At 39.7% G+C, this 24,169-nt stretch overlaps 1 protein-coding gene across 3 annotated transcripts in view; it reads right to left on the bottom strand.

The window, feature by feature from the left end:
- Nucleotides 1-7,388: 7,388 nt before the first annotated feature.
- The window catches only part of ASCC1 (activating signal cointegrator 1 complex subunit 1), a 96,415-nt gene continuing 79,634 nt past the window's right edge, over nt 7,389-24,169 (bottom strand). For all 3 annotated transcript variants that reach the window (XM_082424549.1, XM_082424550.1, XM_082424551.1), the window contains exons 10-11: nt 9,255-9,414; nt 7,389-8,171 (exon numbers count right to left, since the gene is read on the bottom strand). In XM_082424549.1, the coding sequence (XP_082280675.1) occupies nt 9,298-9,414 (117 nt within the window). In that variant the 3' untranslated portion in view covers nt 7,389-8,171; nt 9,255-9,297. The remainder of the gene's footprint in view (nt 8,172-9,254; nt 9,415-24,169) is intronic.

Below are 24,169 nucleotides of genomic sequence, written 5' to 3'. Positions count from 1 at the left end.
CCGCCGCCGCAGAGCCCAGCCCAGCCCAGCCCAGCCCAGCACTTAGGGAGTTGCAAACCTTGGAATCCAGATCTGGAAATGTCCCTGCTGTCTCTCCAAGGCTGGAGAGCAAGAAGGGTGCCGGGTCTCCTCAGGGAAGATGGGAGTGAGGAAAAGACGAAACTCTCTGGTTACATAGCCAGGCTCAGGTGTCTAAAAGGGAATTTGGCCACAGACACTCTTTCTCTCCCCTTGCCTCCCACCCAGAGGGGCCTGCGCCATAGCCCTGACAGCTGGCTTCCTTCGAGTTATGGCTCTACAGTAATGGGTGGCTTCGTTAAGACAAAAGCCATATAACAACTGGCTGCCTGAGAACTATTGCTGCCCAGCCCCACATGCTCTTTTCAAGGCAAGGCCTGAGCACTGAATAGCTGGTAAAACAGAGGCAGATGTCCTCCTCCCTAAGCAACTGTTTAAGGGCTGTCACCCTTTTTGTTAGCTCTTCTTAGGGCAACCCTAAAAGGCAAATGTCTGGCCATTTCATCTGCCTTGAGGTAAATTTGAAAAAGGCACATTTGCTATGGTTTTGACTTCAGTTGATTTTAATAAGCCACTGGGGAAAGGGGTGTGGGGAGGCTGGGTTTGTTTGAGGTGTTTAAGTTTTTGTTAAAATTATGATCCTTATCATTGCCTTTAGAAATGTGTTGACATACACATTTCTGGGCACAGTCCCAGGATCAGAGCAGAAATGGGGTGAGGTTTACATCACAAATAAATTGAAGAGGAAACAGATAATCTGACAGGACAAAACATATTAAACTTTTGGGACCCAAGCCCTAGATTGTGTTTTTATTTAAAAAAAAAAAACAAACAAAAAACTTGGCTGCTGTGATGTTAAAAAAAATAAAAAATCAAAGGCAATGAATAACATGATCTTAATCAGCAGGAAAGAAACACAGGTTGAAAGGTTCATAGTCACCCTGAGTCTGGCTTGCCTGGGAATTCTGAATGCATCAATGGCTTGGGTTGGGGTCCCTTGGGAAAACAGAAAACAACAGCTCCCTTTCCATGTTTTCTTTTTCTTTGCAGTCAGATTTAGAGGCGGTGCTGCAACGAGGCCCTGGCCATTGATGTCTTCATCTCACAGTAAATAAAGCTGGCTTGCCTTGCCCAGTTGTACACAGCCACAGTGTATAATGGAAGAGCAATCTATTGTCATATAGACTGGGGATGGAATCCCTCTTACGAGCTGGGTTCTTGGGCAAAATACCTAATCTATCTTCTATCTATAAATTAATGATGATACCACCCATCTCAGAAGATTGCTGTGAAACCCATGCAAAATTACATACTAAGTGCCTGGGCATAGTGAACATTTTTGAAATGTTAGGTCTTCTTCCCTCAGGTTGGGAAGAGGTGGCTATGATGTCCCATAGTTCTGAATACGTACTAACATTTGCCAACTTTTTCCATTTCAATCCTCGTCTTTTAGCAAACCTAATTACATGTCTCCAAGACACTGAGGAGGCAGATCCTAGATGTCATAGCTCTCCCATTCTAATACTATCTTATGAAGTCCCTGGTCTTCTGAAATTACTACAGTTGCCCAATAAAGAGTTTGGAAAGGCACTAACAAGATGCCCATCTCTAAGACAATAGCTCCTTCCAGACCCCTGAAGGTCAAAATGTTTCCCACACTCCTCCAATGGGACCCGCCTTCTGTAGCACCTTCAAGCTGGGTCAATATTAGCCCTGGGCTTAAAGCAAATCAATAACAGTCCAGGACTGTTAGTTAATCCAATAGTAAAGCTATTTAGGAGGGAAAATCCAAATTTCCAGATGAGGGAGAAAAGAGCTGTAGAAAATGGACAATAACTACTGTTTATAAAGAAGAAAAGGTTTTCCTAAATTTTGAGGGACTTACTGGCAGGTCAGCCTTTTCAAATGAAAGGGGCCCCAAAGCTCCTGGGTGTATCTGATAAATGGTACATATGTTTCATGCTTTTCTTCTGTTTGTATTTAATATTTAGCAATACAAAATGGAGGAAGGAACCACAGTTTCCAAATAAGAAACTTAAATTTAACCACATCTTAAAACCATTTAATCTCATTTCTAGATGACCTCACAGACATAAAAAGACAAACGCACAAAGATGTCCAATCCAGAATTGTTTATAATAGCCAAACCTGGAAAGCAAATCAAGGTCCATTAGTTAGGGATCAACTAGTTAAATTATAATACATACAACAGGCTATGGTACAGACATTAAAAATAATGTAGATCTGTATCTACTGACAACTAATGTGATCCACTACATATTACTGGGTAAGAAAAGCTCATTATAGAAAACCATGTATCACTTGATCCCATTTGGTAGGAAGTGACAGTATAGTGCAGCGGTTCTCAAACTTTCTGGTCTCAGGAGTCCTGTACACTGAAAGATTACTGAGGATCCCAAAGAACTTTTGTATTTGTTTATGCGAGATATACAGTATAGACATTGATATACTGTACTTGAAAATAAAACTAAGCCTGCCTCTCAATTTTTCTGTGAACCTAAAACTGCTCTAAAAAATCTTTTTAAAAAAACTTAATTAAAGGAAGATACATGCTTAAATGGAAATTTCTCTCCCAAATAATGAAGGGAGGCTTGTTGCAGAAGATGATCCTGAGGTCAGGATTTGATAGATCATTGATAACACGCAAATATCCCTTTAGCCAATAGATTTTAGAATTTGTCTTGGGAGAAAAAGGTTTTACAAGAACTGTCAACAGTTTGTAAAAAGTACAGTGATTTCAATCTTTGCCTCAAAAGAGTTTGCAAACAAGCAGTGAAATGGTCAAGAGAGTGAAATGATGAACCACCTACAAACTTGAAAACAACTTTGTTGGAATCAGTAAATCTGAATTGAAACCCAGGGTTTCTTTAATATCTTGGTAGACTCTAATATCTACTGTAATTCTGATTCTCAAGGGTTTGCAAGTTTGCCTACTTTTTTTTTTTTGCTTTGTTAGCATCAAGTGATTAGGTCTTTGGAACAGGAGGCCTTCCTGCTTGATCAGAAGCCCAGGGCTCAGTTGGCCAGCAGACCCCAGCCAGCTAGCTAGCTATGGTAAAATGTTTTGCCTACACAAGAAAATCCATCTTTCTGAGCCTGCATTACTGACAAGCAAGAATAGTCTATTTTTAAACTAAAGCTGCATTTTAAGCAGACAACTTACTAACTTGGGCACAATTAATTAAATATACAGTTAATTTTTATAACTATTCTGGCTCTAGCATTTGTTTCAGCAATGTCCTGTGAAATTGATGAGAGCTTCAAGGAATTTTGTTTTTATTTGGACATGGGGAAGAACTGACAGTGGTGTGGAATTTATTGGGAGTATAAATGTGGTTATCTAAATAAGGGATTATTGTTGTAAAGTCTATCAATAAAAATTTAGTGATTAAAAAAACTTAATTAAAAAAAAGTGTATTTAAAAATAATAATACCTAACCCATATTAACAAAATAACATATTTTATGAAAAAAATTATATTCCCCACCCCCCCACACACCAAATTAATAAGAGTAGTAGTATTGTTACTGTTTTACACTTTGGCAAATCTCTTTAATGTCTGGCTCAGAAGAAAGGTAGATTACCTTCTGCATTATAGCAAGTGTATTAGTTTGTTAGGGCTGCCATAACAAAATACCACAGACTGGGTGGCTTAAACAACAGCATTTATTTTCTCAATAAATTCTGGAGGCTAGAAGTCCAAGATTAAAGTGTTGGCAGACTTGGGAATTCCCTGGTGGTTCAGTGGTTAAGACTCCCTGCTTTCACTGCCGAGGGCCTGGGTTCAATCCCTGGTTGGGGAACTAAGATCCCACAAGGAGCAAAACAAAGCCAAAAAAAAAAAGAAAAAAAAGGTGTTGGTAGACTTGGTTTCTCCTGTCTCCTCCTGGCTTGCAGATGGCTGCCTTCTTGCTGTCATACATGGTCTTTCCTCTGTGCATGCACATATCTGATGTTTTTCTTTCTTTCTTTTTTGGTTGTCAAATGATCCTTTATTGAAATATTTTCCTTTGCTGTCCTTAACTAGCTGGGCATTCCACTGCACCACTGTTGATGTCATCCATGATGTCATGAGGGTGGCAGCCATCAACACTGCAGTCCACAGACTGGGCAGTCCCTGGGATCTCTTTAATGGTTCAAGATAGTTCTTGAGCTAAAAATAAGTGCCACATCTGTTGGGCAATGTTGACAATCTCATCAAAAATTGTATGTCCACTGTGCTTAATGTTCTGCTTCTTTCTGTCTCTTGGCGATTCCTTTAGGGCTTTGATGATCAGGGCAGAGGCAGAAGGAACTTCCTCAGTCTGGCCCTGTCTGTTCTGAATTGGTCAGTTTCACTGTCGTTCTCGGACCCTTCCAATCACCAGTTACTAGGCAATATCATCAACCAAACTTTTTTGGAGACAGACCCAGGGAGCTGATCTCAGTAGTCAGGGGTCCAATGTTTCTTTGTGTGTCCAAATTTCCTCTACTTATAAGGACATCAGTCAGACTGGCTTAGGGCCCACCCTAACAGCCTCAGCCTTATTTTAACTTAATCACCTCTTTAAAGGCCTTATCTCCAAACAGTCACGTTCTGAGGTACTAGGGGGTGAGGGCTTCAACACATGAATTCTCAGGGGACACAATTCAGCCCATAATAGTAGCTATAATGGGAAGTAGCTAGTAAAAGCACAGCAGAAGTACTGAGAGCAAAGTGAGTTTACCTCTAAAAACATGATTCTATAACCTAAACCTACCAACTTACAAAATTCTAGAAAACACAAAAATATACAAACATATATTCTATTAACCATCAGTGTGATGATGTTACCATATCACATAGCCTCTGGAAAACTCCACTGTACACTCAGGAGAGAATCAGAGTGAAAAAGGCTAATTATGCCTTAATATTTTTATGAAAATAGTAAGACCTTCCCACCTCTCCAAAGGATCTCAGGGACTCTGAGGGGTAAAAAGACCACATTTTAAGAACCACAGATACAAGCTTTATGACCTCAGGCAAATTTCTTAACCTTGTTAAACTTCAATTTCTAAAATGAGGTTAATGATAAAACCAACTTAAGTGGGCTTGTAAAGATTTAATGAATAAATACACATTATTCACAAATAAATGACAAATGTGAGCATTCTGCTAATATTAGTTGTTATCATTTGTGAAAAATTAGTTAGCAACATGATACATGTGCTTAAATGCATAGGAAGTAGTAACCTCTGGATGAGGAAATTTATTTTTTAAACAAATATTTAAATTGAAGCATAACACTGGAAAAAGCATAAGACAAAGTAGATAGCTTGATGATTTTTCACACAGTAATCTTAATTTACCTTTGTTTGAGAGATCATTTTATTAATAACAACAAAAAAGTCACTGATAAACAACCACAACAGCAGTCCCTTTTCTCACCTATAGCATCCTTGGGTTTTGCTATCCGTCTCCCTGTAAGCATCAAGACAGAATCTGAGAGGTGTTCCTTAACTCAATACCCCTCTGGTACCATCAGGTTCTCTTTGGCACCAGGAAAAGCACACAGTGCAAGAGCAAACCTGAACCAAGCTTCGTGTCATTATGAAGCTGGATTCTCATCAGTGTCCAATTTAGTAAACTCTGAAGTTCACTTAAAAAATAACCATTATAGGACTTCCCTGGTGGTCCAGTGGTTAAGAATCCGCCAATGCAGGGGACATGGGTTCAAACCCTGGTCCGGGAAGATCCCACATGACATGGGGCAACTACGCACGTGCACCACAACTACTGAGCCTGCGCTCTAGAGCCCACGAGCTGCAACTACTGAGCCCATGCCCCACAACTACTGAAGCCTGCACACCGCAACTACTGAGCCAACGCACTGCAACTACTGAAGCCCACACGCTCTGGGGCCTGTGTGCCACAACCACTGCGTCGCGTGCTGCAACTACTGAAGCCCGCGTGCCTAGAGCCCATGCTCCGCAACAAGAGAAGCCACCGCAATGAGAAGCCCGTGCACCGCAACGAAGAGTAGCTCCCGCTCGCCGCAACTAGAGAAAAGCCTACGTGCAGCAATGAAGACCCACACAGCCAAAAATAAGTAAATAACCATTATAAGAAACATTTATCATGTTTCTACCAAGGGTATGGAGTTCATTTGGGGGTAACTCATTGTGCCCCTTCAAAAAAACACCAATATTATTCTCCATAACAAAGTTCCTTATATAATAACACAGATCTTGTGTAATAATCATGGTGAGAGATTTTTTTCCCCTTCTCCTCTTAGAGGAGTTGAAGGTGAATTCAGTGCCTCAAAAGCCAACTGGAGGGATGTTAGGTGCAATTTAACTCTATTTCAGTGCAGAATGAACTGCAAAGTGGTAATACTAAGGGAGACTGGATTATAAGCACAGAAGTAAATCCTCCATCCTTGACCCCATTACAGTTTGGTGAAAGGGGACCTGGAATCTTGAAAAATTCTTTTAGCTCCATCAAAAATTATTTGCTAACACTGTTGCTCTTTTCGAAAAGTTCTACATCAAAACTACCTGCTACTCCCCCTTCTACAACAGTAGTTTAAAGTGTACTTTCTTTAGAGCTACATTGTCTCAAAACTTTGTCTATTGGCTTCTAGAAAGAAAACTTAAAACACAAAATTTTTTTTTTCTAATTCTACCAATACCTACAAACTTACAAAACAAACAAAAATACATAAGCACACACTCTATTAACCATCAGAGTGATGATGTCACCATATCACATAGCTGCTGGAAAACTCCACTTTACAAGCATGAGAGAATGAGAGTGAAAAAGACAAATAACTTGTGAAAAATTACTTAACAGTATGATAAGTCCTTAAACGCAAAGTTACCTCTAAATACTAAATAACAGAATTTCTAATTCTGTTAAGAATTTAGCATTTGATATATAAAGTTACATTCTCCAAAGATAAAAATTTTTTTCCTAAAAACATAAGTCATACCTCTGATACTCAAAAGAAGACATCTTTACTTCCTGGTCAAGGTTGCCCAACGGCAGCTGTCAGAAAGAAATCAGTAAGACAGAAACGGGACCAAGAAGAGATGCAGGCACTGAATTTCAGTCGACTCTGCTATTCAGTACTACCTCTGGGAGCACTCATTCCCATATGCCATTTAACAATCAGAGGTGAGTGAGGTAAAAGCTCAACTTAAATAAAAAAATGAATATTACCAGTAGAAAGCTTTCTGGGGAAAAAGCAACCCTGCAGGCACCAATACGTAACTCCTGGATGAAAAATATGCTATGCTAGTGAATAAGTGATGGCAGCAATGTATCCCAACACACACTGACTAAGGGGGCCAAACTGAAAGTATATAATAATACTAAAAGAAAAACACAGTTACTTTAGAAATTCATTTATTCACAAATGATCTGTGCAGTCACATTGATAACAAATCTCTGAGTGTTATATACAGCCCTTACCATGTCGTGGCCTTTATTAACACACGGGATTCAGAATCATACTTCTCAAATAGAAAGTAAGAATCAAGATTAAGACTAAGGAATGAAGGAAAGAGAGAGGCCATGGAGGGAGAAAGGCTGTGAGGGGGTAGAGATGAGAGGAAACAGTGAGGCTGGAGCTCCCCAGCAGAGAGTGTGGCAGGACTGATGCGTGGGGCAAACCTGTGCTGGGAGCTCCCTCCCTTTGCTGGTCTGCAGCAAGGAAGGAGTGAGTGCCTCCTGTGGCTGACACTCTCCCAGGGAACTCTGCATAGTCCTGCTGATATATCACCATTGTTTTGATTGCTGCTGCCCTGAGAAGTAAACAGAAAAGAGGTACAATACTGCAGCTCCATCAGTGGCATGGGAAGGCGAGGGTTAGGGTAGGGTGAAGGAACAGGAATCTAAGAAATATAAAAGGTACCAACTTCAGAAGAAAAAGGACAGATCAAAGTAAAAGGTAAAAACTTCACCAGTTATTTTGCTAAAGTTTAAATTCCAAGTAGTAAAGGAATTGAAAGCAGGGTCTCAGATATTTGTACACCCATGTTCATAGGGCATTATTCACAATAGCCAAGAGGTGGAAGGAACCCAAGTGTCCATCGACGGAAGACTGGATGAACAAAATGTGGTTCAGTCGGCCCTCCACATCCATGGGTTCCACATCCGTGGAGTCAACCAACTGCAGACCAAAAATATTCAGAAAAAAAATTACAGAAAGTTACAGAAAGGAAAACTTGAATTTATTGTGTGCCGGCAAATATTTACATGGCATTTACATTGTATTTGGTATTATAAATAACTTAGAGATGATTTAAAGTACACAGGAGGGTATGCATAGGTTATATGCAAATATTATGCCATTTTATGTAAGGGACTTGAGAATCCACAGATACCAAGGGAGGTACTGAAACCAAGGGAAACCGAGGGATGAGTGTATATACATCGATGGAATATTACTCAGCCTTAAAAAGGAAGGAAGTCCTGACACATGCTACAAAATGGATGAACCTTGAGGACATTATGCTAAGTAGAATAAGCCAGTCACAAAAAGACCAATACTGTATGATTCCACTTATATGAGGTATCTCAAGTATTCAAATCCATAGAAAGAGAAAGTGGAATGGTGGTTGCCAGGGGCCTGGGGGGGTGGGGGGGAAGAAGAGTTGCTTAAATGGGTACAGAGTTTCAGATTTGCAAGATGAAGAAGTTCTAGAGATATTTCACAACAGTATGAATATACCTAACACTACCAAACTGTATATTTGAAAATGGCTTAAGATGGTAAATTTTAGGTTATGTGTTTTTTACCACAATAAAAAACAAATTCCAGGTATTGATTAAAAGAGTACAAGGGGAAGGAAAAAATACAAACCTTCTAGAATCTGTAGATATTATCTAGGTGGAGAGATTAATAAGATCACACATCTCTAATTCTCTTTTAAAGTATTAATATAAGAGTTTAATGGTTGAGGCAAAATCAGTAGGTATATAAGAAATAATGCAAATCTGAGCTCCACTGGGCTTCAGAGGTACATTTTCAGAGAAGAGCTTTGGAAAGAGAGGTAGACCCTGTGAAAGATGAACAAGCTAAGGGTTACAGGCGTATGTTCTCCCTGTGCTCACAACCATCTCGCCGACAGTGCGATGACTGTGGACCACCATTAGACACCATGGTATCCTTGGGGAACCACCCAGGAAAGTTATCACCCAAATTTCCACATCCCTCCTTGGCAATTAAAATGATGATACTTTCCCTCAGCACCTTTGTGAGGATGTTTAATTTCCAGTGTTTCCCAAGATCCACCTCAGGAGAAGTCAACTTGTCCACAGGAGGCATAGTTTCCAAAGCTGTCTACTGTGAACCTCTGAGAGATGTGAATTGAATTGAGCTTTAGGGTACCAAAGCAGAAGTTCTCAAATAGCTGAAAAGGAAGAATAAAAACTCAGAGTGAATATCCAAAGAAAATCATAGATGAAAACATTGAACATCAGATTCTCTTGTAAAAACACCACAACAATCCCGACAAACCTCCTGTGCTTTCTTTTCAGTATTTATTCTGAAAAATGATCCTGGAGAGGAGGGATAGGAGCAGGAGTGAGAAAAGAACAGCAGCTCTTCGTTGATTAATTGAAAAGCCTCCTCGGACAAAATGCACTAGAGAAAGAGCTCTGAGAAGTCAACTCCAAAATGTATCTATTGAGCAGATAGACCAGGAACTCGTAACAAACATCCTAGGGCCATACCCTGATCCATAGGGCCTAACAAAGCTGCTTCTATGACTTTCAGTTACTGACCATGCAGGATGTTAGTTTTGTTACAGCCAGGATAAAATTTGATATAATATATTCCCCCACCTCGTCAACAACATTTATTAGAAACACTGACTAAAATAAACAGAAGATAAGGTTCCTGCCCTACAAATAATTCTGATAACCCAGCGAGGAGTACAGAACACTTTCGCACACAAAACAGCCAGAGGAACACTTCTATTGAATGATATAACAAGTACAAATGATAATATTTATCAAAAACCTTTCATTAGACTTTGGATTCAAGCCAGCATCCTAAAGTAAATGCTCTTTACTACAATTCTTTATTTAAAAAGCTTTCAACTTTGTCAGAGGGAGGGATGAGCCACACTCTGAGAAAGACCTGCTCTTGTAATTAGTACAGTTACAAGGCAGAATGCAAAATGACATCAGAATTCATTCGAGGAAAATTAAGCCACACTGCTTAGATAAGGAGTGTCAAAGAGTAAAGGTCTGACCTTCTTCTGTTAGGATGAAAGAGTTGCTCTTTCTTAAAATGTCAGCACGATCCTGAGAAAGCCTTTCAGTACGTGAACCAACAATGCTTGAGTAGAACCTAAAGCTGAGACCTTTGCACATTAGCAAGTGACTGTCTTGTCTCTTCACTTATTTTTATAGTATCTCTATAGCCATGGACTTCAGCCACTGTCACCTTTCCTCTTCCTGCAATTAATGGCCTAGCAAAATGCCCGGAGTTCATTTAAAGTCTAACTTTATAAAGCCCAGTAAATACTGATTCTTCAACATGACATCAACTTGACCCCAAAGATCTATTTAGAGGTTGTGTGCTTCATTGTCTTGTCTTTCAGAAAGGTGATCAGCTCTTGCCTGCATTGATTTACCCAATTAACTTCTCTTCCTGGCTTCAGCAGCCTGTTCAAACCATATCCACCCTTTTGTGCAAAGAAATACAGCCCGAAATGTTTATCGGCTAATCCCTTTGCTGAACGTTAATTTGAAGTGAAAGCCACGCCAACAAGACTGACAGATTTACAGCTTTACAAACTGAAGCCTTCCAGGTACAAAGAAGACATAACCAAAGGGGCAATAAAAGACAAGGCAAAACAAAACTAAAAGGGAACTCATAATACTTTCAACAAGTTAGTTTTTAGGGATTAGCAGTCCATGGTTCTTCTCTTTGTACCTATGCTTCCAAGTGATGGAGACACCACAGCTAGGAGCTGGAAAGTACTTACCTCTGACTTCACTTTGCCTTTTAAATACTTATAACCTCCAGACGGCATGATTTGCCAGGGAGATTTCTCATGCTTTAAGTTTGAAGCAAAGAGTAAATACGGTGATAATGAAGTTAGCTGGGATGTGATTTCAATGCAGTAATCACACAAATTAAGAGAAGACTGAACACAAATTCTCATGCTCCTCTAAGGCAAGAGCAGCAGGTGGAAAGACTGAAGTCAGTCTAAACTTACGACAGGCACGTGTGAGCTCGGTGGCTGTGGACAAACGACACCACCCATGGTACAAGATCATAATGGGTAAAGACTCAATAAGATGAACAAGTCGAAGTACCTTCCTTGTAAACTGTAAAGCACTACTGAAAAGTAAATATTTCCTATGATGTTTACAACATCTCTCCGCTCTTCCTAACCTGTCCTTATTCTACCTTCACAGGCTGCCATCTTCTTCCACACCTTTTGATAACATCATAATCAAATGGATTTCTTATCCAAAGTCCCTAGTGCAAGGCCAAGCTTCATTTTAGCCTTTCTTGTCCCCATGTTCTTGTTCTCTCTCTCTGTTTATGACGATTTAGTAACAATTTTTCATAGTTATTTTATTGTTTAGTCATTGTTTTATCTTTAGTCTTAAGCTTCTCTTTTAGTTCTGCCAATTATTTCTGGTGACTCGTTAAAATATAAGCTCTACAGAAGAAAGATCTTTTATGTTCTTCAAAGCTGAATCCCACTATATGCTGTGACTGTATCTATGCATATGATCAATAAGCATCTGTTGGATAAAATGACAACAAAATCGAATGTTGGAGATGTCTGTGTACTTCACGTAGGAAAAGAGAAAACTATAACATGGCCTTGTTTAGATGGATATAAAAATCTCATTTATAGATCACCACCTAGGAATCCTTGAACAAGACTTACCCAATGGTATTACCTCTAATGCAACCTCAACTATAACTACTTGTGAAGAAAGAATTTATAGTTATTAGTAATGGAAATTTCACATATTCCTTTAAATTTCCATGTGTTTCTTATTTGTCAAAGCCTAGTCTTAGCTCAAATTTCTGATCTAGAATGTCACAGAGGACCTGATATTGTGCATTTTCATGTAAAGAGGCATATGATGTGGTGTTGTCCCCCAGGCAACTGCCATCTGGTTAGGGAGATGGGGTATGTCTCAGAAGAGAGGCATGTTGATGACATGGGTGTGTTCACCTTGTGAAAAGTTACTGTATTATGTATTCAATTAAAGTTTACCTAAAACAGTATAGGTGGCAAAGGTTAAGTGTGGGAGGAGAGGTATAGGCAATTAATAAATGCAGCGGGAGGTAAGAAAACAATGGATGTAGAGGGCTGGGGCATCTAGAAAAGCCATCTGGAAGAGTCAGAAACTGAACTGGGCCTTGTAGCAAGTCTAAGACTTAGTGAAGAGGAGGAGGGAGGGCAGAATGAAGGCAGAAATGGGTATGGACGGTCAAGTAGACCAGGTTAGATGTAATGGAGGGTTCCTAAAAAGAAGCAGTGAGAAGACTAAGGCTAGAGACATAAGGAAGGAAAATCAGATTAAGGGGGGCCCTGAGGGTCAGGTTCAGAAGTTAGACTTCATTCTAGACGGTGGGGAACCTGAAGGCTTCTGAGTAAGCTGGTGGCCCAAGATGAAAACCAAGGGAAATTAATCTGGGTGTGGCATATTGACTGTGCTGACTGGAGAAAGGAACAAGAGAAGAAAGAAAAGGAGACCAGGGTAGCAGTTATAAACTGTGAGATACTGAGTGCCTACTGACTAAAAATAGTAGTAGTGGGCCTGGAAAGATTGGAGCAGATGTGAAATACTATGAATGAAACACAGAACAGACTCTGTGATTTTCTGGATGAGAGGAAGGAGATACAAAAAGAAGATGAGAAAAGTCATGGATGACAGGGTAAAGGGATATGTGAGGGTACCACTGATAGCGACAGAACATTTGAGCGGGAGCTATTTTATGGGGAAAAACAAAAAAAATTCAGATCTGTTTACACACTCATTCTGTGTCTTTAGCTGTGTGTCTCAAGCCCTTCTCCAACCAAGGGTTTGCCTGGTATGCTCTGAGAATATATATTAAAGACATGAAATCGTAGCACAGTTAAGTGGAAGCACATCACCATAAAAACTTTACAACTGTCTATTTTTTTAATTGAGTAGTAGTTCTCTATGTATTAGGGAAATGAACTCTTTGTGTGATGAACTGCAAATATATTTTCCCTCAATTTGTCATTTGTCTTTTCACTTTACTTATGGTGATTTTTACCATGTCAATTTAAATTTTTATAAACTCAAATATATCATAACAGATTTTTAAAACAAAGTTACCTAATGCCAATATTGTTATATATTAAAAAATCAAGGTGAACAACAAATATATATGTTGACAACAACACTAATGAAGTAAATATCATAAGAGCTAAAGTTTACTGAGCAAGCATGCATGCCAGGCATTATACTTCGTGCTGTATGTGATGATCTGACTGCCTCCTCACAACCCCAAGAAGCAGATACTATTATTAACCCCCATTTTAGGGTTGAACCTGAAATTTAAAAGGCTAAAGTAACTTGCCCAAGAATACACAGCAAGTAAACAGTGGAAAATTGACATTCATAAAGCTGGAAAAGAAAAAAAAAAAAAGGAAATTAAGATTCAAACCCAGAACTTATATACAAAACAGAAACAGACCCACAGACATAGAAAACAAATTTATGGTTACCAAAGGGGAAAGGGGGGGGGAGGGATAAATTAGGAGTTTGGGATTAACATATATACACTATTATACACAAAATAGATAGCCAACAAGGACCTACTGTATAGCACAGGGAACTACACTCGATATTGTGTGATAACCTACATGAGAAAAGAATCTGAAAAAAAAAAGATATATATGTATGTGTAACTGAATCACTTTGTTGTACACCGGAAACTAACACAAGACTGTACATCAACTATACTTCAATTAAAAAAAGAAAAAAAGATTCAAACCCAGGTAGCCTAACTCTAAGTCTGAACTCTTTAACCTCTGTACTCTACAGCCTCTCCTTGTGGGTGACGCCCCTTAAAACCTGGCCCTGTTAAACCACAGAGATCAAGCTTGACTCACAAAACTCCCAACGACTGAAATGAACATATTTTTTCCTTGTTATTCCTACTTTCGTTGCCATCTCTTATCCTGGACCTCATTTAAGAATCAGATGGCTCTAGTTCAGCTAGAAGAATTTTAATTGAATTCTGGATGAAAATAAGCACAAATCAACTAAATGGCTCCATTTAATTAGGTACCTGCATGGAGAAGAGGAAAAAGCTTAAACTACAAGTTTAAAAAAAGAAAAAAGAAACGTGGTTGCTCTTTATAGGCTAAAGTAGTTCAAGAAGAGCAAAGTGGTCTATTGTTTAGAAAATAAAAGACCTAACAGGAAATATTTAAATTAAAAAAGAATCATGGCAAAGTATTTAAATCATATTGAGTTTTTTCCCCTCACTGTTGTTCTATAACAATTCCTTGGGGATTTTGAAACCTAAACCTTTTTCTTTCTGAAAACATTTCTCTCTGACGCACACACAGAGCCCTGTTGTGTTGGAAGCCAGCATTTTTTAAAGCCTGTCGTAAAGGAACAAAACAATGAACAGCTGCACAAAACTACAAATATTTGATAAGAAAATAAACATAGAATTTAAGACTGCCAATATTTGTGATATCACTTGTAAGTAATAAGTACTGATTTGGACAATTTAAGAAAATTTAAAACCCAAGTAAGTGTAAGTATGACATTTGAAAACTGTTAAGCATACAGCTGCTATCCTTTATTGACTACTCACAGTTATCTTCAGAAAATTAAACAAAGTTTTCCTATTACCAAGTAAAGAGACAAATGTGGACCACCAAGATGAAAGGTTTTTGGTCAAAACCAAAGCTTCCCTGACAGAATCTCAAGACAAAGATCTAACCATCCTGCTGTCCCTTGCTCACATGATCTGTGAAGCCTACCATTTTTAGTTTGTACATGTTTGTTTCCTAGGGAGAACACAGAAGAAATTATTGATTTCTGGTAGTGTAGTGGTATACACTGAAAGAAAACAAATAGCAAGATTTAAGGGCTAACTGTGGTCATCTTCCCTTGCATTCATTTCAGACCTTCTACTCCTTCCTCTCAGGCTCTATGACACAACCAACAAAGACCAGAAATAATTCCACATGTGACTAGGCTGCAAAGATGAGCCTCAAAATCTCAGCGAGAGGTGGGGAGGAGAGTAAAGAGGAACCTCCTAATATCTGTGACCTCAAGTTACAAAACTGAATGAATGGCCAATCCTCAACAGCATAATGACAGACATGTTGGGGATCCCTGTCCATTGGGCTTCCCAAATGAGGCTCTCTCTCTTTCTTCAATCTTAGACAAAGTAGTGGTTACTCTCTTCAAAGATCTCTCCTTTAAGAAAATCTATTTCTTGTGCTGGGTGGCCTCAGTGAACTATTTGCTATCTGATTTGACTTCAAAAAGAGGAAATTCAGTTTTGAAGTCTAAAATGGAGATTCAAAATATGTAAGTCCTGGCAAAAGAAATAAAAGCAAAAACGAACGAATGGGATCTAATTAAAGAGCTTCTGCACAGCAAAGGAAACCAGTGACAAAATGAAAAGACAACCTAATGAATGGGAGAAAATATTTGCAAATGATATGGCTGACAAGGGGTTAATAGCCAAAATATACAAACAGCTCATACAATTCAATAACAAAAAAACAACCCAATTAAAAAATGGGCAGAAGACCTGAATAGATACTTTTCCAAAGACATACAGATGGCTAAAAGGCACATGAAAAGATGTTCAACAACGTTAATTATCAGGCAAACGCAAATCAAAACAACGAGATAACACCTCACACTTGTCAGAATGGCTATCATCAAAAAGTCTACAAATAACAAATGTTGGTGAGGATGTGGAGAAAAGGGAACCCCCCTACAAGGGACCCCCCCCCTACAAGGGAACCCCCCCCTACAAGGGAACCCCCCTGGTAAACTGGTACAGCCACTATGGAAAACAGTATGGAGGTTCCCTATAAAACTAAAATAGAGTTACCATATGATCCAGCCATTCCACTCCTGGGTATATATCCCCCCAAAATTTAAAAACACTAATTCAGAAAGATACACATACCTTAATGTTCATAGCAGCACTATTACATCCAAGATATGGAAGCAAACTCAGTACCCATCAGCAGATGAATGAATAAAGAAGATGTGGTATATACATATATTTGTGTGTGTGTGTGTGTGTGTGTGTGTGTGGTATATACAGGAATATTACTGTGCCATAAAAAAAGAATGAAATTCTGTCATTTGCAACAATGTGGATGGACCTAGAGAGTATTATGCTTAGTTAAATAAGTCAGACAGAAAAAGACAAATACTATATGTTATTACTTATATGTAAAATCTAAAAAATAAGAAATGAATGTATATAGCAAAACAGAAACAGACTCACAGATATAGAAAACAAACTAGTGGACACCAGTGAGGAGAGGGAAGGGGGGAGGGGCAAGATAGGGGTATGAGATTAAGAGACACAAAATACTATGTATGAAATAGATAAGCAACAAGGATATACTGTACAGCATAGGGAATTACAGCCATTACTTTGAAATAACTTTTTTTTTTTTTTGGCCGTACCATGTGGCATGCGGGATCTTAGTTCCCCCACCAGGGATCAAACCCACACCCCCTGCAGTGTAAGCACGGAGTCTCAACCACTGGACCACCAGGGAAGTCCTAAAATAACTTTAAATGGAGCATAATCTATAAAAATACTGAATCACTGCTGTACACCTGAAACTAATATATTATAAATCAACTATAGTTTTTTTTTTAATTTATTTATTTTTGGCTGCGCTGGGTCTTCATTGCCGTGCGCAGGCTTTCTCTAGTTGCAGTGAGCAGGGGCTACTCTTCGTTGTGGTGCACGGGCTTCTCATTGCGGTGGCTTCTCTTCTTGCGGAGCACGGGCTCTAGGCGCGTGGGCTTCAGTAGTTGTGGCTCACGGGCTATAGAGCGCAGGCTCAGTAGCTGTGGCGCACGCGCTTAGTTGCTCCGTAGCATGTTGGATCTTCCCGGACCAGGGATCGAACCCATATACCCTGCATCGGTAGGCAGATTCTTAACCACTGCACCACCAGGGAAGTCCTTATACAATTTTAAAAAAATGTTAAGTCCTATGAAATTTATAGTCATTCCTGGTATGTGCAAGTTAAACTAACCCTTCGTACATAATCTGGTACAAATGAAAATAAGTACTGGTGTTCAATTAATGCAAGGATTTAGAAGGATGCAACGGGTCCTGTTTCTCCCCCAAGAAGGGATGATTTCTATTGTTTTCATGTATGGCAATTAGACTTCTGAAACCTAAAGTAAACAGGAATGGCAAACGCACGCTACTCTGAAGTTTTCCCAGTGTTTTTCTTCTATAATCTGTTTTACCAACTTCTATTTCTCACAATTACCTCCTGTTTACAGATAAAAGTATCAGTAATAACACTATTTTGTACTTAATAATAATGCTCCCCCACCTACCTCCCTACCAGGGATGGTATGCGGATGAATAGAAGACAGTCTGACAAGCACTTTGAGCTCTTTGGAAGGCACTCCCACAGGAAGCCTTGCTGAGGCTAAATAACACCTTTCATCTAAGGATCTAAAAAGTATCTCACAAAGCCCAGCTCATTAACCCTTCAAAAAATCACTGTGACATAAACCAGAGCTCAGCATTATTATCCCCATTTAAAAGATAAGAAACAGAGACAGGCTAGGACCACTAACATTGTGATATAAATTTAAGAGTTCCTGGGACCAGGCCTAGAACACAGGCCAGTAGAAGGCCATGTCCACATGGCAGTGTGCATTTGTCTCACAATCTGAATAACAAATCTGTACCAAAGAATGCCAAGTGGGGAAGAAGTCCCATCCTTGGGCTATGCATATGCAATCAGACAGCAAAGGAAGCGTCCACTTGGTTTTGTGGCCAAGAAAGACAAACAAGTAATGTGAAAAAACTATAATCACAGTCCTTGGAAGATTCTAATTGAAAAACAACAGAACAAATAATGGTATATTTCAGAAGCATTCTTCACGAAATTGTACCTCCAGGTACAAGAATGATAAGACTTTAGGTAGTAAACAGAAAGATATGGACAACAGACTAAAAATGTAATAGATTTGAAAACTATCACAGCTCTTCATATGTCATATTGCCAATGTCACTTAGAATTAGGATCACAAGTAAGTTTTTTCTTTTCCCACAGGTAAGTTTTGTTTGTTAAAATTCCCCAAACCTAAAAAAATGATTCTGAGTTTCTGCCAAGGTACCAGGCAATTCAAATTCTCAAGTCTTCCCGTACCTTGCATTTTTCTTCTGGCTACGTGCAAGATTACTCTTGAAGAGAGCAAATACGAGAGATGTGAAGAGACAAGAAGGAAAATGGTGATCCAACACATCAGGTCAAAAACACCTTCCATCTACTTGAAAAATATTCATACAGGCTGCACTCACACTGATTCTTTCTAAATCATCACAAAAGAACACAATGGAGCCTATTCACACTAAGGTAAGCCATGTCCCTCTACACATACACAAACATACCCAACTTCACCTGGAAACCAAAGGTAGAAACTTCTTTTCTATTGAAGAGAGAGATCAAAACAGTTCTTAGGGCAAACTAGACTTCAATGCTTTCTTTCCAATAACCACATAGCTACTCTCTCCCTCAATTTCTCCATCTTTAAACAGGGACAATACCTTACAAGGATATTCTGCAGTTACAGGAAGATAAATTATCAGATGGAATTTTGAGCTCTATTATTGTCACTCACCAACTATAACGTCCAATGCATCATTACAGGACAAAAAGCAGCTTCCTTAAAAGAAAAAAAGAAAAGGTCTAGAAGAAACTCTGATAGCTTACAGTCTCTGCAGTCATCAACTGGTTTCACGGGGCTATAATATTTTTAAAGAATGGAATAGAAACATCTACTTCAGAATAAAAGACAATGTGATTGTTAGGTGGTTACTATTCTACAGTCATCTCCAAATACAGCCCTAACTCCGCCTGAGACACCACATCTAATCTGAAACCTCAAACTGCAGTGATCAGTGGTGAGAGCCAATAATGATAGCTAATAATAGCCAATAAAAATAGGACATAATGTGCTTCCAAAAGGCCAGAGGCACCTCAGATCGAGGGACCAAGTCAAGGCCAGTCTGTGGGAGGAGTAATTCTTATCATCAATTACCTCTAAAAGGAAAGCAGCAAGAAGAATGTAACCAGTGGATCAGCTACGATTTTTCAACCTATCCGCACATCACTCCTGCTTTGGGCATCTCCATTAAAACAGTACCAAAAAGCTTGCATGTCACCAGAGCCCAAGTCTCATCTCCACTGACAGCAGTGGCAATAGGAACGTTATCAAGCTGCTCACACAGAATGGAAACGTGAACTTCCCTCTTTGATTCTGCTCGCCCAAACCACCTGCCTCTCTCAGCTGCAGAGAGCACGAGGAATGTTATAGGCCTGACCTGAAGAGGCGCCAGGCAGAAGCCAAACAGCCAGGGAATGAAGGCTTTAAAACTTCCTGCAAATAATTACGCAGGGTTGCACTTTTGGATGTTTGGCCTGAGCCTCACTGCTGACGTGAGGATTATCAAGTTTAAGACTCTGCTGGTAAGGCCAAATGACCTATTAGAGAGTGAATTAAAACTGCTATATACAAACAGGATGCCAGGCAGTTCTGCTGAGCACCTCAATACTCAAAATGCCAAAGGACTTACCCTCCCTGCAGAGTCTTTTCAGTTTTAAAAAGAAGCAATAAAAAAATGTGGGTGGAGGTAGGAGGCAGGAGAGAAGAGGCTGTGCTGACACGGCTGAAGAACCCAGACCTCATCTCAGCACACAGCAGCACGCTCTGCTGGTTTCCACAGCAGCAGGTAAGAATTAGCATCAGAGATGGGCCGCTGGGAGTTGAGTTTGCTGCAAAATTTCTTCCAGAGAAAGCCCTGCCTTCAGGCATGGATATTACTGCTTCACCAGGGAAAAACTGCCCCAGGTGGCTGCTGGCTAGCAGGGTCTCTTCAATGCCCTAAGCCTGTGACCACCAGCCCTAAGGGCAGATGCCCTTTCAGAACTAATCTAGGTAACGTTTCTGCAGATAAATTCTTTCCCTTAGAAGGAGGCTGCATAATGCTCATTCAAATCTGTTACCACTCTTACTTTCAGTTTGGTCATCTTCCCTCAGGGATTACTCATAATTGTCCCTCAAACAATAGCAACAGGAGGTAAGTGTTTGATCTTTGTATTATATATGAGAAAGGAAGTGCACGTCAGCAGAAAGCAGCAGAGATGATTTCTGCTCAGCCTGGGGGTCTCTAGGCAAATGGCTTTAGGGAGGCGGGGCACCAAGAGGCTGACTAGTGTGGCAAGTGACAAATTCAGAAAAAGAACAGTGAGAAAAGAGGAAAGGTCATCAGGTACAGCCACCTCCACTCCAACTTTTCCAACAGGAGAACAGCAACAAGAAAAGTTAAAGAGCAAATCAGATGTCCCTCGGCAACATCAGGCACCAGCAAGAGCACATATACGTATAAATAAGAGCTGTCCGAAAAATAGCTGTTTGAAATGCTTCCTTGGAAGGTGAGAGAGAGGTTGCCACATGTTATCTTAGATTTTCAACTAAGTCATCTTATCTTATTAGACAACAAAACGTGAAATATTTATTTCGTCCTCTGTCAGGACCATAGGAAACCTGCCTTCAGTAGCACCACTGGAACATTATCTATTATGACACACACTTACTTGTCTGTAATCCAGTCCAGATGGCCTCCTCCCCCTCTGCAAAGGTGTGGGCTAAAGGTCAGACAAAAGGCCTTGGAAGAGGGGTAGGGTTATCATCCCCACACACACCTCGGGAGTTGCAAAACCTCTCCAATTTAACAAACTGGTATCGATGTTTTAACCTACAACTGAGAGCGCAAACTTTGAACTGGAATTCTGGTTGACTTAACATCTTGTTTTTCTACTTTTATTTTGTAATAATAATGTTCATCTAAGAGCATTAGTTCTAAAACTGTTTCACCATTGAGATATGGGAAAGAAGACATGATTTCTTAAGAAATCGTCACAGCTTCATCGTGAACTTCACTCTCACTTCCCTTCTCTTTCCACAATGTCCTCTAACATTTGGAATAACACTTAGACACTGCTGGCACCAAGCCACCTAATCTAATATGGTTTCATTTGGTCTGGTCTCTAAACAATAGGCTGTCTCAAGGAAGACAGTGCCCTGTCACCATCTCTAGGTGCAGATTTATATTTGGTTACTGGTGTGTTTACACTGTAGCTAAAAAACCACAATGGAATGTATACATACAATGGAATATTATTCAGTCTCAAAAAGAAACTAAATCCTGATACATGCTACAATGTGTATGAAACTTGGAAACATTATGTAACTGAAATAAGCCAGAATCAAGGTAAATACTGTATAATTCCACTTACATGTGGTACCTATAGAGCCAAATTCATAGAGACAGAAAGTAGAATTATGGTTGCCAAGGGCAGAGGGGAGGGGAGAATGAAGAGTTATTGTTTAATGGGTACACAGTTTCAATTTGGGATGGTGAAAAAGTTCTGGAGATGGATGGTGGTGATGGTTATACAACAATGTGAACCTGCTTATTAATGACACTGACTTATGTTACGTATATTTTACCACAACTTAAAAAAAATAAAATAGACCCAAGTGAACCATAACCCAACTCCCTTCACTTGTGAACTACACCCAAAATGATATACTAGACCCCTACAAATGAATATATAAAAGAAATAAATATTCCCCACAATAACAACAGGCACCTTGTCAAAAGAGTTCATAGGAATGGGATCAGAGGGACCAAACAATCGAATATTTATCCCCATCCCCCCCAAATGTACCAAGCACGTAGCTTAGTGTTTTATCTTTAGCAGGTATTCAATAAAATATTTTTCATCCTGATAAAAACCAGAAAAGATTTTAAGAAAAGTAATTTTAATCTCATAATTCTTTTTCATTCTTATTGTCTTTGCCTATTTCTTGTCTTTGTGCAGGTTAGACTTTCCAAACCCATCATTCCCTGCCTGAGCCAAGACAAGGCATGAAGTATCCCAGTACCACTGCAAAGATGAATAACCAATAAACATAAATTCAAAAGAGAGTGAAGGGAGAAAAAAAAAAACATCTTGTATGAACAGACAGCAGCAGACCAGGGAGGGTGCATCTTTCTAGAACAGATGTTGGCTCTGTCAAAAATCAGCCAACTGCTCATTTTCCAGTTTCATTTTAACAATGGTTGTGCCTCACTGACAGTCATGTCTTTAGCTGCTCTCATCAGTGTTTTAAGATTTCACTTTCCAGGCAAAGTGATACATAAAACAAATTCAGAGGATAAGTTTTGGTGAAATACTGCTTGGATGTGAATCTTCCCCCTGCCTCCAACCCAATAATCTAAAACAAGATAGTACCAAACCAAACTGAAGCATTTCAAACTGTACTTTTCCTTATATATCTGATGCTCTAAGAAATTGCTCAATCACCTGTCAGAAGTCTTTCAGACTTTTAACATATAATACATTATTTCTATTACTAGCAAAATATGAAAAGCCCCTAATGACTTCCTGCATCTCCCATTTGCTCAAGTTTTGTTTTGTAATCATCAAGAATGGAGGCAGACTGCGAAAGTGGAAAAGGGGGAAAAGGTAGTGGACTGCCTTCTGTTTTCATAGAAAACCTTATAATACTTGTTATTTCTTTAAACCATGCATATGTATAACTTTTGTTTTTAAAAGAATATAAGTTTCCTGATGGCAGGGACCATGAGAGTCTTGTTCTATTAAAATCCCCAGTGCTCCACTTGGGAGTAGCTGTTCAAAAAGTATTTGTTATTCAAGTAACTGAAGTCACGGTTCTTGAAGCTCTAAATGGCTCCTCGTAAGGCACAGCATTAAGATCACAATGCTTGTGATGCCTCCAGGGACTGCAGGCAGGGTCTGGCCCCTGCAAAACTCCTCTCCCTGACTCTTCCTCTAGTGCCTCTTTCAGGTGCTCACATGCACATTGTTCCTTTCTGCCTCAGGAAATTTGCACATGCTGTTCCTTCTACCTAAAAAAGCTCTTCACCACCATCACCTAGTTCTCTCCCATAAATTGGTTAGACTTCAGCTCAAATGTCTCTTCCTCCAGGAGATCCTCCCTGTTTCCTGTCCCCCTCTCTTCACCAGCCTGATGGGGCAATGGTAGGAATATCCCAGCATCCCCAAGGACCTTGTAGGTTATGTTAAGGTATTTACTCTTCTATCTAGAAGAGAATAGGGAGCCACCAAAGTGTTGCCAGCCAGGAAAGATAAGATCCAATATGCTGGTAGGTCTGGGGTTCAGAGAATTATGAACAGCAGCAAGCAGCTTACTTGGGACACAGACGACCCTTGCTCAACAAACAGTGGTCTCATCCTACCTCCCCAGGGTACCTCCAGTAATTCCCTATGGTAGTGTTTTCCAGAATGGGGCATGACTATTACTGGGGGCTCTAGGGATAATTTTAGTGGCATATAACTAAATATTTTTCAAAGAGTAACATATTTATTTCAATGGGGATTCAAAAATAAAACTTGCATTCTAAACCCATGGGAAAAAAAAAAAAAAAGAATGGAGGCAGAGCCATATTTTATCACTAACAGAGCAAAGCAAGAGTGGCCGTATTTTGGCAAGATGTCTTGTCACAGGTTCCTTTCTAAATGCCACATTTTTCTGCTACTCATGCTAATTTTATTTATTTATTTATTTATTTTAAAATTTATTTATTTTTATTTATCTTTGGTTGCATTGGGTCTTCGCTGCTGCGCGCAGGCTTTCTCTAGTTGCGGCAAGCGGGGGCTACTCTTCGTTGCGGTGCACGGGCTTCTCATTGCTGCGGCTTCTCTTGTAGCAGAGCACGGGCTCCAGGCACGTGGGCTTCAGTAGCTGTGGCACGTGGGCTCAGTAGTTGTGGCTCGCAGGCTCTAGAGCACAGGCTCAGTAGTTGTGGCGCATGGGCTTAGCTGCTCCACTGCATGTGGGATCTTCCAGGAC

The sequence above is a fragment of the Balaenoptera physalus genome (assembly GCF_965194825.1).
Source record: "Balaenoptera physalus genome assembly, chromosome: 14".
NCBI lineage: Eukaryota > Metazoa > Chordata > Mammalia > Artiodactyla > Balaenopteridae > Balaenoptera > Balaenoptera physalus.
The sequence above is the reverse complement of the archived record's forward strand: the minus strand, read 5'-3'. Positions and strand labels throughout refer to the sequence as shown.